This window comes from Zalophus californianus, chromosome 9, assembly GCF_009762305.2.
Source record: "Zalophus californianus isolate mZalCal1 chromosome 9, mZalCal1.pri.v2, whole genome shotgun sequence".
Lineage (NCBI taxonomy): Eukaryota > Metazoa > Chordata > Mammalia > Carnivora > Otariidae > Zalophus > Zalophus californianus.
In genome coordinates this window covers 34,423,657-34,437,556 of record NC_045603.1, presented here as the reverse complement: position 1 = coordinate 34,437,556, position 13,900 = coordinate 34,423,657, and the positions used below count along the sequence as shown (strand labels likewise).

The 13,900-nt window shown below is 34.4% G+C and overlaps 1 protein-coding gene across 7 annotated transcripts in view; it reads right to left on the bottom strand.

The window, feature by feature from the left end:
* SLC6A15 (solute carrier family 6 member 15) overlaps positions 1–13,900 on the bottom strand; it is a 42,357-nt gene that overhangs the window by 17,583 nt on the left and 10,874 nt on the right. For all 7 annotated transcript variants that reach the window (XR_004820272.1, XM_027591696.1, XM_035729062.1 and 4 more), the window contains exons 2-4: positions 5,923–6,392; positions 927–1,084; positions 443–569 (exon numbers count right to left, since the gene is read on the bottom strand). Coding sequence is in view for 6 of the 7 variants with exons in the window: in XM_027591696.1 (XP_027447497.1) it covers positions 443–569; positions 927–1,084; positions 5,923–6,211 (574 nt within the window). In the remaining variant the exon portion in view is untranslated. The remainder of the gene's footprint in view (positions 1–442; positions 570–926; positions 1,085–5,922; positions 6,393–13,900) is intronic.

Genomic DNA, 13,900 nt, shown 5'->3' with positions numbered 1-13,900 from the left:
CACAATAAGTGTAGTTACCATCTGTCACCATACAATTATTACAGTATTATTGACTATCTTCATTATGCTGTACTTTGCATCTCCATGACTTACTTATTTTATAACTGAAAGTTATATTTTATTTATTTTAATCAAAGTGTAAGGCATCAAGAAAGTTGTACAAAATAAAAAATTGTCAAAGCTAACAACTGAAGAGTTATAATATTTTACCCCAATGTCATGCAGCATGATAAAATAACTTGGGAAGAGCTAGTAAAATTAGATGGTGCCAACGGTCTTCGTTCTAAGTATGCCAATCCTAAAAGTGAGGAAAGTTTGTAATGATAATTTTGAAAGATTTTTCCACATTATTTTAAGAAAAGAAAAAAAATTCTCAAAATCTCACACCCTTAGCAACTTTATGATCTTTATATACAAAATCACTACATGATACAGGTCTTACAAGTGTGTGAAGCATTTTTCACCAAAGGACATTGATCCCAAGGAAGAGGTTGCTGAAAAGACTGAGAAAAATAAAACAAACTCCAGCCAATGATGACATTGTAGTAGAGAGCCACAAAAAAGCACACCTGCAAAACAAAATAGCACGATTACATTACACCTTCCATGCCACTTCCTTTGAAGCGAGATGAAATGCATAAAACCCCATTTAACATATTAAAAATCTTCATTCATTTTTATTTGAAACACATTATCTTTTCTAAATAGATGTCTCTCTTAGATCTTAAGAACATACATTATCAAGATGAACTGTATTAATATTTACAGCTTGGTTAGTGCATTAGTGCAAACTCCAATGGTGTTTTTTAAAAACATGATTACAGAGTTGAATAGAAATACACACTCAACAGTTTCATTTAAATGCAAACTATACAGTTACAAACGCGGTAAAAATTATATGGCATATACCATACCAGGAAACTTACCACACAACTTGCAAATCCAATGCCACCCAGTTTAGGGCTTATGTAATTCCATACACCAATGCTTCCTCGCCGAATTCTTTGACCCACAGAGAGTTCCAGGAAAAAAAGGGGAATACCTATTACCAGTAGCAGTATTAAATATGGCAAAAGATATGCACCTATAGAGACAAGAACAAATAAAATATATTTTCAACAGTCACAGTAGAGAATACATTAATTTTAAATTATCTCATAAAAGACAATATTTGAACTTCTATATAGTATAATTATGAGACTTTAAAGAAAACGCAATTTCATCATTTTAAACTTTTTGTATTTGAAACCTGAATTTGACTGCTACAAAGAGTTTATGATAAAAAATAATTATGATAAAAGTGAGAATATAAATTTTAGTTTCATTTTATTGAAAGGGTAAAACAATTTCATTTTCCATAAAAAATTGATTCTTTAAAATTATTTCCTCAAGTAGGTTTCACAAAATCCTGGAATTCTTATTCACACACTGCTAGTGAATTTATTAAATCTTATTCAAACTCACCTATACATGCATTCCAAATCAGATAAATTAGAATGAATGAAATTTTATAGTACTAAAGATTACTTTTTCCCTAAATAACAACAGGAGAGAAGAAATGGCTGCCTAGATTGAAAAAGAAAAAAAAAATAGAAAAAAAAGAACTACCTCAGACAAATGTCATTTTTTCCCCAAATATACTTCATTTAAAAAGTATGTTTCAGGAATTATTATTATTATTATTATTATTTGAGAGAGAGAGAGAGCATGTGTGCACAGGCTGAGGGGTGGGGAGGGGCAGAGGGAGAAGGAGAGAGAATCTTAAGCAGAATCCATGCCTACGGGGCACATGATGGCTCAGTTGGTTAAGTATCTGCCTTTGGCTCAGGTCATAATCCCAGGGTCTTAGAATCGAGCCCCACATCAGGCTCTCTGCTCAGCAGGAAGCCTGCTTCTCCCTCTCCTCCCCACTCCTGCTCTCTCTCTCGCTATCTCTGTCTCTTTCTCTCAAATAAATAAAATCTTTACAAAAAAAAAATAATAATCCATGCCTACTGCAGAGCCTGTCATGTGGCTCGATTTCACGACCCTGAGATCATGACCTGAGCCAAAATCAAGAGTCAGAAGCTTAACCAACTGAGCCACTCAAGTGCCCCAAAAGGAATTTTTTATTTTCCAAAATTCTGTGAAGGGGCAGTGAGGTTGAGTGAGAAACTAAGATATTTAACACCTATTGTAAAATATATGTGCAAATATATATTATCCATGTAGTAAGGTTTTCATACTTAAGAAAATTATAGCCAAATCTCAAATTAAGACATATAACTAGTTATTTTAAAATAGTTTGACAATGTTAATATTAGGCTCTATTAACTGATAAAGTTAAATGTGAAATGTATTCATTTTTACATAAGAATACATATGCAAATTATTCATTAAGTAACCTCTAGAATGGACTTCCTACATTCAAATTTCTTATCTGGAGCTTTGTCCAACCAGAGACTTGTCAAGTCAGTCATGCAATTGATGGTGTCAATGCCCTTTTCAAATTAGAGGCCATTATTGTATTTTCCCATTTTAAAAAAGTGTTTAATGGTATTGAATAGATTTTGGAAGTTGTCCAAATTTTTTTGGTAGTCTGTTGAAGAAGTAAACATTATTTTTTTAAATTACTTATCTCAGTATCTCTATGTATCTGTGAAATAATGACCATATACAATAATTTCCCTAATATGGTGGCCCATAGAAAATCTCTACTTTCTTTTTTTTTTTTTAATTTATTTATTTGAGAGAGAGAGAGAACAGGCAGGGGAAGGCGCAGAGGGAGAAGCAAGCTCCCCGCTGAGCCGGGAGCCCGACGTGGGACTCGATCCCAGGACCCTGAGATCATGACCTGAGCTGAAGGCAGACGCTTAAACAACTGAGCCACCCAGGCGCCCCTAATCTCTGCTTTCTTATGACCGATTTGCAGCCTTTTGGACTTGAGTTGATTCTATAGATGGGTATGTAATATAAAGAAAGCATGGATACATGAGCTCATAAAACAGAATTATAAAATATCTAATTCTAAAATTATTAGGAACGTTCAGGCACTAATGACCTGAAAATGTCTCCCAAAGGACTGAAAGTGCATTTTAACACTTTTTTTTAATTTAGAATATGGATAAGTTTATGTATGTGTTAATGACTACAGACAGAGAGAGTGAATTAAAACTGGACTCACTGGGAATCTTTCCTCAGTTATGTGTGCATGGCATGCCATTAGATACTTAGCTTTTTCTTTAACTCAAATTACTGTTAGCCCCCATATTAAAAATAGTCATAACTAAATAAATAAACTAAATAAATAAAAACAACAGAACTAAGATATAACTGAGCATTTACTATTTGCCAGGCACATTTCTAAGCATGTTACATGTAGTTATTCATTTATTCCTTACAAGAATACAATGGGGTAAGTACCATTATCATCACTTTTTATAGGTGTGGAAACTAAACCAGAAGAAGTAACTTAACTTGTAAAAGGTCACATAGCTAGTGTGGGAAAGAGCCAGGCTTCAAGGCCAAATTGACTTCAAAACCTGAGCTGGTAGCTTCTATTATACACTACTGATTAAGCTTAACCATTGTACTTTAAGTTTAATATCTTCAGACAAATCAACTTATGTTGGGTCTATCACTTTTTAGTTCTATTATTCATGAAGTGCCTCAAGTGACAAATGAGTGGGATTCAGGTGGTCAGAAGCTGTTTGACTAAACAGCCAGAAAACACTACTCAAATACCAGGAAGGTTCAATGCTATACTGTGCGTTGGGTACAGCCTTTTGTATCCTGACAGCCATTTTGAAACAATAGAGTCCACTGGCATTTTATAACATCACTGTGTAGTATTTGTGATTAGAAGAGAGGAAACAATAGTAGGAAGAGCATTTTGACTCTTTTTCCATATGAAAATGAGGAGGAGCAATTTTTGCTAATAACTAATTTCTAAATATGAAATCCTTTGAGTTTGCTGCCAACAACAACAACAACAACAAAAAAAATGGGTTCAAATGGAAGGCAACCTGACTTCAGCCAAGACAGCCTTCTTCCTTAATAGTGTGGCCAGTAAGGCTCATAAGGTGAAAGGCTTAAAAATCAGAATTCATCTTCTGCTAGACTTCACAAATGGGATGGCTCATGAGAAACAAAAAGCAGGGTAGTGCATAGCTGCTTATAGCTGATTCGATAAATAATTCATATGTAGTGTTAATGACTAGCTAAGGAGCTTACAGTGTCGGTGGAGTGCTGTAGTATTATCACAGACGTCCTATATTGATTCTTACCTCTCAGGCAGATTTGTCAACCAGGCAACTTTCTCCAAACCTGTTGTTTTGTGCCTAGCTGAATTAACTAAGCAAGATCTTTAACATATTTTGTCATCGGAACACCTTAGCTTTTTATCTTATACTCTAAAAAGAAATTTCACATATGATTATATTATTTCATTTGATTTGTACATCAAATATAAAACCATATTTTTGTCCAGTCAACAAAACTATCACAAACTGAAATCAAATATCGAAATATCTTTCTACCCTTTGTGTGCTGAAATGCAGTTAATATAGTACTTAGTCTTTAACTATATTTATTTTAATAGTTTCCATGTATAGAGATAACAAAGTTTCAACCCAAATGTTAGTTAACATTACTTGACTTTGGTGTACTATAGAACTTGTGTCTTACAAGAACAACCCATTCTTTGTACATGCTTTTTTACTGATATTTAGGATAATTTTTGCTAAACAACCTTTACTGATTATATGCGAAAATGCAAAAAAACTAGAATGTTATGTTGATGGGAAATATTTTTGTTTAAAATTAAGGATGGGGGTTGCGCCTGAGTGGCTCAGTCGGTTAAGCGTCTGCCTTCAGCTTAGGTCATGATCCCAGGGTCCTTGGATTGAGCCCCGCATCGGGCTCCCTGCTCTGCGGGAAGCCTGCTTCTCCCTCTCCCGCTCCCCTGGCTTGTGTTCCCGCTCTCACTATGTCTCTCTCTGTCAAATAAATAAAATAAAATCTTAAAAAAAAAAGTGAACTAAACTTTTAAAAATAAATAAATAAATAGAAATAAAATTAAATTAAGGATGGGGGTGCCTGGGTGGCTTGATCAGTTAAGCATCTGCCTTTGGCTCAGGTCATGATCCCAAGGTCCTGGGATGGAGCCTCTGCATGGAATTGGGCTCCCGGCTCTATGGGAAGTCTTCTTCTCCCTCTCCCTCAGCCCTACCCCTTGCTCTCTCGTGCTTTCTCTTTCTCCCTCAAATAAATAAATAAAATCTTTAAAACAAATAAAATTAAATTAAGGATGCTAATTTCTTTGAAGTTTTCTTTGAGACTAAACATTGTCCCCAAATACTGTAGCATCAGAAACCAAATATATATGATATCTAAGGATGAAGAATGTTTGGCATTACATTAATTGTCTGTTTAAATCCCTTCTCCTGGGATCTACAAAGTTCTGGTCAGCATTTCAACACCATAATTATTCTAAATTGTATGTTATTTTTGTTTTGAAAAGTGAAATAATTTAAAATTCAGAGTTAATAGATTGTGGAGAGAACATTCTTTCTGACTTCTTTCACCAGTCCTGTCTTATATCAGACACTTTAGGTTTTTCTCCAAAGAGAATAACTGACTGCCTCTAACGTTTGTTAGAAAGGTCAGTAATTTAGCGAATTTTAATAGCATCTACAGAAAGAATCTGTGAGCAATCTTTGAGTATTCATAACAAGCCATCTGCTCCTATGGAAACCTAATCTGAAAACAGAGTTGAGCTCACTTCCAACAAAGAAGTCTCCCTGGCTTTACAATGGAATTCATGGTTTCTGAAATAATGAGGCTGCAGCAGCAACACGAGCTATTTGAGACAGTCAATTGCGATTTACTCAGCAATGTATCACTTAACAACAAAAACAAGAACAAAAAACCCCCAAAACTTACCACCTCCATTCTTCTGACATAGGTATGGGAATCGCCACACATTTCCTAAACCTACAGAAAATCCAACTTGGGCCAGGATGTATTGTAGCTTACTGTTCCAAGCTGGTCTTTCATCTTCAACTTCAGATTCCTCTTCAACATCTATATCTTTCTCTTCCTGAACATCAACAATTAGTTCGCTCTTCTTAAAAGCATCATCAGCTGAGTCTTCATTGGAAAGAAGGTCTTTGACAGACTCAATAACTTCATCGTCTAATTCTCTTTTTACCACCTTGCTATTCTTCGGCATTGGAAAGTGTGGGTAGTACTATTTTTTTTTTAATTCCCTTATGGTAAATGTGTTAATTCTTTTTTGAAATATGTTAATTGGTATGAATAAAAGATGGAGGAGGGTATCAAATAAATCCTTGGCTCAAGGTGACAGAGTCTTAATGAATCCTGGATCTGTATGTCCAATATCCTATGGGTACCTGTAAAATTTTAAGTAGAAAAGCAATAATATTTAATGAGGAAAAGTACTTAAAATAATGAAGTCTCTTTATTATTAATTTTTATGATAAAAACTCTTTCTACAGAGTATAAGACATCTGATTGTCCTTGTCCCTTCACTTCAGAGCTTGATATGACCAGAAGTATAAAAAGTGTAAAGTACACATGTGCTTTAGACATTTCTTTTAACTAACTTCTTCTTGCATAAATCAAATTTGATCTTAGGTATACGCCAATGCATAATATATGCTATTTGTTAGTAATTAAAATTTTCTGACTCCTTTTTCTTAGTTCTTCCGTTTTACCTTTCTGACTAAAGCACATCCCTTATTTTATTCCTTACAGAATTACATACACAATCGCATGCCATCCTGTAAATTTGTCTTACACAAAATCTCTTCTGTCCACACATTCATCATTCACTCACTTGATATTAATTGTAATATGGATAAAATTCAGAGATATAAACAGTAATGAATCACATGATATCTGCCTTAAAGGAGCTTGTATCTAATAAGAGAGAAAGACACCTCCCAAATAATTATACTACATTATATAATTTATATGACCCAATATCATTACAGTAGGAGAGATCAGGAATTTTGGATAAAAGCGGCATTACAGTTGGGCAGGGATGGAGCGAGGCCACACAAAACATATGGAACAACATAAACAGAGATGCAGGAGGTGGTAACAATTATTATTTGTGTAAACATTCTCTCACATGACCCCAAAAAACACACTGCCACCACTTTGGCATTTTTCCTTTTCTTTATTTCTTTTTATGTTATATCTCATATCCTTTTCTTTGCTCAAATACAGACCAAGTAAGGGTATGTCTACAAACCAGTGGCATTGTCTATTATAAAAAGTGATTGAATATATGAATATATCTCTTCAAAGCTGGGTTGGGAGCTTTAGAAATACTATCCCAAGAATTTTATCATTTATTGCTGGAAGAAAAATGGAATTCTTTGATAGAACTACATTCAAAGTCAGAGAAATAGCCCATCATACTTTAATTCATAATCTTAATGAATAAGACATGGTGCTGGGTAACTCAATGAAAAAGAAAAAAAGGAATTCATTAAACTTGACCATGTAACTTATTTGTTGCCTTTAGGTTCGGAGGTGTTTAGTTGTTTCCAAATTAAAATATATACCCTAATAGCAAACCCTTATTTTGGATTTGGTGAGGATTGAGAGTTAGGCTGTGAAGAGGAAATTCTGAAAAAGTAGCATTGCAAGATATTTAAACAATGGGCACATCTCTAGAATAACTGAACAACTTCTCATAGTGACTACTGTAAAGAGATCACCAAATTTTTGATGTGGAAAAAGTTTCAAGAGGTTAGGGGTTATGTCCGTTTAATTTGCTTTCTTTTCTCTGAGAGCTCCGTAAATACGAGTTGAGTAAATGAATAAATACAATCATTGGAAAACTGAAATCAGGTAATTTTCCAAATGATTTTTACTGTAAGAAAACAACCTGACATATGGGAAACTGTGATTTGCGAGACATGAATTACGTAGATCTACACTTGTTGAATTATCTAAAGGTAAGTTGTTGGCACCGTAATTTAACTGATACATTGATAAGAGCATTGGCTTTAATCTGACAAACCTGGAGGTGTGTCCTCGTTCTTTTATTTATTAGTTATATAACTTCTAGTAGTTATATCATTCTTAACCTTAGTTTCCTCAATAAACTAAGGTTACTAAGCTATTCTTTTTTGCTTTTTCCATACAAATAGAAAGGTAGGGAATGTATCAAAGTTTAGAAATACTATTATAGTAAAAACACCCATCATTTCAGAAAGAAGAAAATTAAAAGACAGGGTTACCCATGAGCCTCCCCCAAATTACCTCAGAAATTGTAGTATTTCTTCTATAAATATCTAGACTTTGCAAAAAAAAAAAAAAAAACAAAAGGAAAACTAACAACTTTGGACGCTGCTGAATGCTTTATTACATATTTAATGAATAATCATACAAATGTACATATGATATCCTTTGGCAAAGTTTACATTTAAAAGTTTCCATCAGGCTGGGACGCCTGGATGGTGCAGTCAGTGAAATGTCCAACTCTTGGTTTTGACTCAGGTCATGATCTCAGGGTCATGAGATTGAGCCCCACGCAGGGCTCTGTGCTCTAGGCATAGAGTCTGCTTAAGACTCCCTCTGCCCCTCCCCTACCCCACACTTGTGCTTTCTCTTTCTCTCAAATAAATAAATCCTAAATAAAAATAAAAGTTTCTATCAAACTACCCAAAGTTCATATTTTCCATGAAATGAAAGTGTCACATGTAAACAAAATTTAAACACAATGATATAAATGCCTGAAATACAACTAATATATGAAACATTATCTATCTATATAGATTATATAATACAATAATCCTAGGCAACCTTTATAAAATTAAACATATCAAAGAATGTGACATAAATATTTTGTTGCATTTATTTAGAGCTCTTTTCTTCACTAGGCCATAACCTCTGCCTGGAAAATAACTTTATCTGACTCATCTCACATTCTCAAGGTTTAAACTTGTCCGTCATATGAATGAACTCCAAAGAGGAGGACAGAATAATATTGTATGATATCTACAAGCATTCTACACTATTACATGTTTGGTTGTTTTGGGGTTTTTGATTTTTTTATCCTAAGGCCCTATACTCACTGAGTCCGAGACCTTCCTTTCCGAGGGCTGCAGAAAGCCAAAAGTAAAGATATAAATTGAGTTTCTGAATGGATTTGCAAAAACTTAGCATATGAGACAACAATTTGGAAGCCAAATTACTTTCACATCTTCAAGACCCAACTTTTCTGAGAGATGACATTTTTTCATGATGCCAAAAGCTTATCGAAGAACTTAGCTCATAAAAGTAGACTATAAACATGGATTAAAAAGAGAATAAAAAGCGAGGTTGACTGTTGCCAAAAGTATTTTGATCATCACTACATCTGGGAAAAGAAGAAATGAAGCAGGAATGCCCAGGAAGCAAGTGAGGTGGGAAGGTCATAAAGTATCAGTACTCTGCAGGTCACAGGCAATAGGATAATCAGTTTCAAATAACTGCACAGCCAAGTTAGCACCAACCATTCCTGCGACAGAAGCAAGCTGTCATCTACTGCACTTCATCTGCACCTAGGAGTGGCATTAGCAGTCTGCATCATTACCTCGTAACGGCCTCCTGTCTATCCCTGATATCTTGAATATCTGATCAAGGGTCAACAAAATATCGCCTTTGGGTTAAAAACAACCCATTGTGTGATTTTATAAATAAAATTCTATTGGAACATAGCCATGCCCACACATTTACATATTTCCTATAGCTAATTTTGTGCTGCAACAGCAGTCACTTTGTACAGACTGCAAAGCCTAAAATATTTACCGACTGTATTGAAAAAAAATTTGACAACCACTGTTCCAGAAAATAAATCTGAATTGAAGATGGGGAGTTCCTCAGATCACTTGATCTAGGCTCCATTTCCATGGCACTAATTTCTTTATCAAATAGTATGACAAGAAAGAACTCTACACATTTAAGGATAATTACTAAGAATGATAGGGTTTTATATAGAACCAGGGAGACGGAGTGGTAGTTGTTGAGAGGGGAAGAAACACAAGCAAAAGACAAATGTAGAAAATAGCTCTAAAGTTTCAAGTAGATTACTTATTTAAGAAAACTCAGAGACACAGGGCGCCTGGGTGGCTCAGATGGTTAAGCATCTGCCTTAGGCTCAGGTCATGATCCCAGGGGTCCTGGGATTGAGTCCCACATCAGACTCTATGCTAGGTGGGGAGCCTGCTTCTCCCTCTGCCTCTCTCTCTCTCTGACTCTCATGAATAAATAAATAAAACATTAAAAAAAAAGAAAACTCAGAGACACAATAAAATAAAGATTAAAAAAAGTCTCTCTTTAAAAAAAAAAAACCCAAAGAAAAGATATAAAAGATGATTGGGAAGAAGAAAAGTTAGGTGGATGAATATGGAATACAGAAAAGAAATGGGAAAATTCACTATAGGAAGGAAAGGCACCTTAGAAACAAATAAAAGCTGCTACAAGTACATCCATACACATGGAGAACAGACTCCAGGAAACTTTGCAAAAAGAATGAAAAGAGTCAAATATCTTAAAGTAATTCAGAGAAAAAGCTAACGGAAACAGAAGTCAGATAAAGGTGATCCAACAAACTTAAAATTGGTTTTTACAAATCCATTCAGAAATTAAATTCGTATCTTTACTTTTGGCTTTATGCAGTTTCTGAAAGAAAGCAAGAAAATAGAATATAACAAAAAATTCTGAAAGATAAATTAACGGAAGTTTTGCCTGGTTCATATTTTCAAATAACAATAATACAGAGGGGTCAATACTGAAAAATACTGGTATAAAGATTCCTAGGGATTTCAAGCAAAAGTAGAAAGGGGAAATAAAAGGACTTCTCAGGATGTTTAATAACCTCTAAAAGAACTATGAGGAAAAAGTACTCAATCTCCAATTTTTATATTCAATTATTTTGTATTCCAATTATAAAAGCCACAGGCAAATATTCTGGTCTGGAAGAGATCCGATGATCCCTATTAGGGAGGGAGAGGAACAGGTTACATGATAATGAAATTTGGCCAACCAAGTGAGAAAACAAAGTAAAAACTTCAGTAACATAGAAGCCATGCTAAAGGATAGAAGTGAACATTAACTTAAGCAGGAAATAAGCTTTAAAATCTATATGAATTATGTTTAAGGGAAAAATATGAATTAAAATTCAAAAAAATAAAATAACTAACAAAATCAGGGGAACTGAAATGGGAGAAGACAGAAATAAAAGTATGAGAATGTCCTCATCTTTCATATCAGGAAGCAATTTAGGATACTGTCTAAATATAAAACTCCTAGTCAAAAAAAGGATAATGACCCCACCTCTTCACATTTTCATATAATCCTTCTTGCTTACTATTATGAGATCTTGTAGAAATTAATATTTCTTGCTGATAAGAGACATGTATTGATGCCAAACACTTATATCTAGATTCTAGAAACAGATTGAGTTCAAATCCTAGCTCTATCACTTACAGTTTTATGACTTTGGCTAAGTTACTTTGTTATCTAATAATAAAATGTTTGGATAAATGCCAGCACATTGACAGAACTCAATATATGTATTCTTTTGTTATTATGATTATTATCCCTCTTATAGTTGTATTCTGTTACAACTGGTTTATTGCAAATGATTTAGGATAATATAGGTCTAGAGTCAATGTTATATGTTAAATTGTTTTAACATCACTTTTTTTTCCTAATACCAGTTTTCTACTGCTGTATAAGTTACTTCAAAACTTAGTGGCTTAACAAACAAAGGTTTTATTTGCTTATGATTCTGTGGGTTTGCACTTTGAACTAGGCTTAGATGATCAGTTGCTTTGCTGGTCTTGACTCAGGTCACTTCTCCACTACAGTCATCTATCAAGTGGGTAAGGATGAGCTAAGATGGTCTCGCTCACATTCTGGCAGGAGGCAGTCTATTAGACAGAGCACTTTGATTCTCCCATATGTAGTCTCTCCAAAATGCTAGCTCCAACTTGTTGACATTATAAGCTCAGAGTTCCAACTCTAGCCAAAAGAAGTAAGCCCAACATGCAAATGCTAGTAAAGCCTCTGTGTAGCATTTGCTAAGGTTTCATTGGCCAAAACAAGTCACTCAACTAAGTTCAGATTGATTTGAGTGGATAAACTCCACCTTTAATGGAATTAGCAAAAAGTCAAATTGCAGAAGGTACAAGTAGAGAGAAAAGAAAAATACTGCCACCACCTTTGAAAATAATCTTCTACACTTGTCCAGTTAGAATTCCCCTCCCTGGATTCTGAATCTTGAGGACAGGAACAAAGAGATCAAAAGGTTGGCATCTCAATTCCAAAGGCACTGTGCCCAGGCAGTAACTACTATTGTAGTCGTGGGTTCTGGTTCCTAGTTTTAAGAACTGTTTTCATTCTTGCCCTTTTCCATCCCATTGCCAAGCACCCCATTGTTCCTTTGAGCCCCTGAGCCTTGCCAATATTTCTTCTTCATTTTATTTTATTTTTGCCTCCTAGCCAGCATCAGTCTCTACAGCTTGCAAACAAAGAACCCTAAATAATACAACTATTATAAATTTAAAACAATTGGTGTCTTTCCACTCATCGACTGTGTAAGGACTTAACATATATGAAAAATGTTGGGAACGTTACATTACTTAATTTGGACTTATATTTACATTTTTCTCATTCTCCCATTTTTGCATTGCTTTAATTATCTTTACATGCAAGTTTTCAGAAAAAAACTTAAAGCACTTAAAACTAGATCCAAAACATTTTTAAATCAACATAATACATTTCTAACTCAGTGCTTTTCAACCCTAACCATTTTTAATGGTTTTTATTTATTTTTTTCCTTGCCTTTCCACATAATTTTGAAGTCAGCTTATTAATCTTCTATATTTTTATTTATTTATTTATTTATTTGAGAGAGAAAAAGAGCGAGAGAGAGGGCACATGCAAGCATGAGCAGGGACAGAGAGGCAGATGGAGAAGCAGACTCCCCGCTGAGTGGGGAGCCCGAGGTGGGGCTCCATTCATCCCCGGACCCTGGGTTATGACTTGAACTGAAAGCAGATGCTTAACTACTGAGCCACCCAGGTGCCCCTAGCTTGTTAATTTCTACCCCAAGAAACCCAGGCCTGCTAGAATTTTGACTGGGTTTACATCAATTCTATAAACCCTTTTGGAGAGCACTGACGTCTTAAAAATTTGAGCTTTCCATTCTATGAACTTGACATCTTCTTTAAATTGTCTCTGGAAAAAAGTTGATTTTTAATACAAGCTTCCTATTCTGCAACAATGCTAATTCGAGCTGATGTTGTTTTAGGATCCCTTAAGATTTATATACAGACAGTATGTCAAATGTAAATATAGTTTAAGCTTCCTCTAATTGTTTACCTTTAATTTCTTTTTCTTGACTTACCATACTGGCTTGGACATCCACTAAAATTTTGAACAGAAGTGTTAAGAACAGACATCTTCATCTATGCCCCAGTGCTAATGGGAAAGTATTCAATATTTTACTAAGGACAATGTTAGTTATGGATTTTTTTCATAGATGCCTTTTGTCAGTTTAGGGAAGTTTCTTCTAATTCCTAGTTCAGCGAGGGTCTTTTTTTTTTCTTAATCCTGATTAACTGTTGAATTTTGACACATAATTTCCTACTTTTATTAAGATAATCATGTAACTCCTTAATCTACTGATATACCATACAGCATCAATTGATTTTGTATTTTAGACCAGTCTTTCATTGTGTGATAAACGTCACTGGTCAAGACGTATTACCTTTTTAATATATTACTAGAATCAATTTGCTAATATTTTGATAAGGATTTTTTCTTGTATTTCACTTCTCTGGTTTTGGTGGACTCATAAATAGAATTTTAAAATGGTCTCTCATTTATTTTCTGA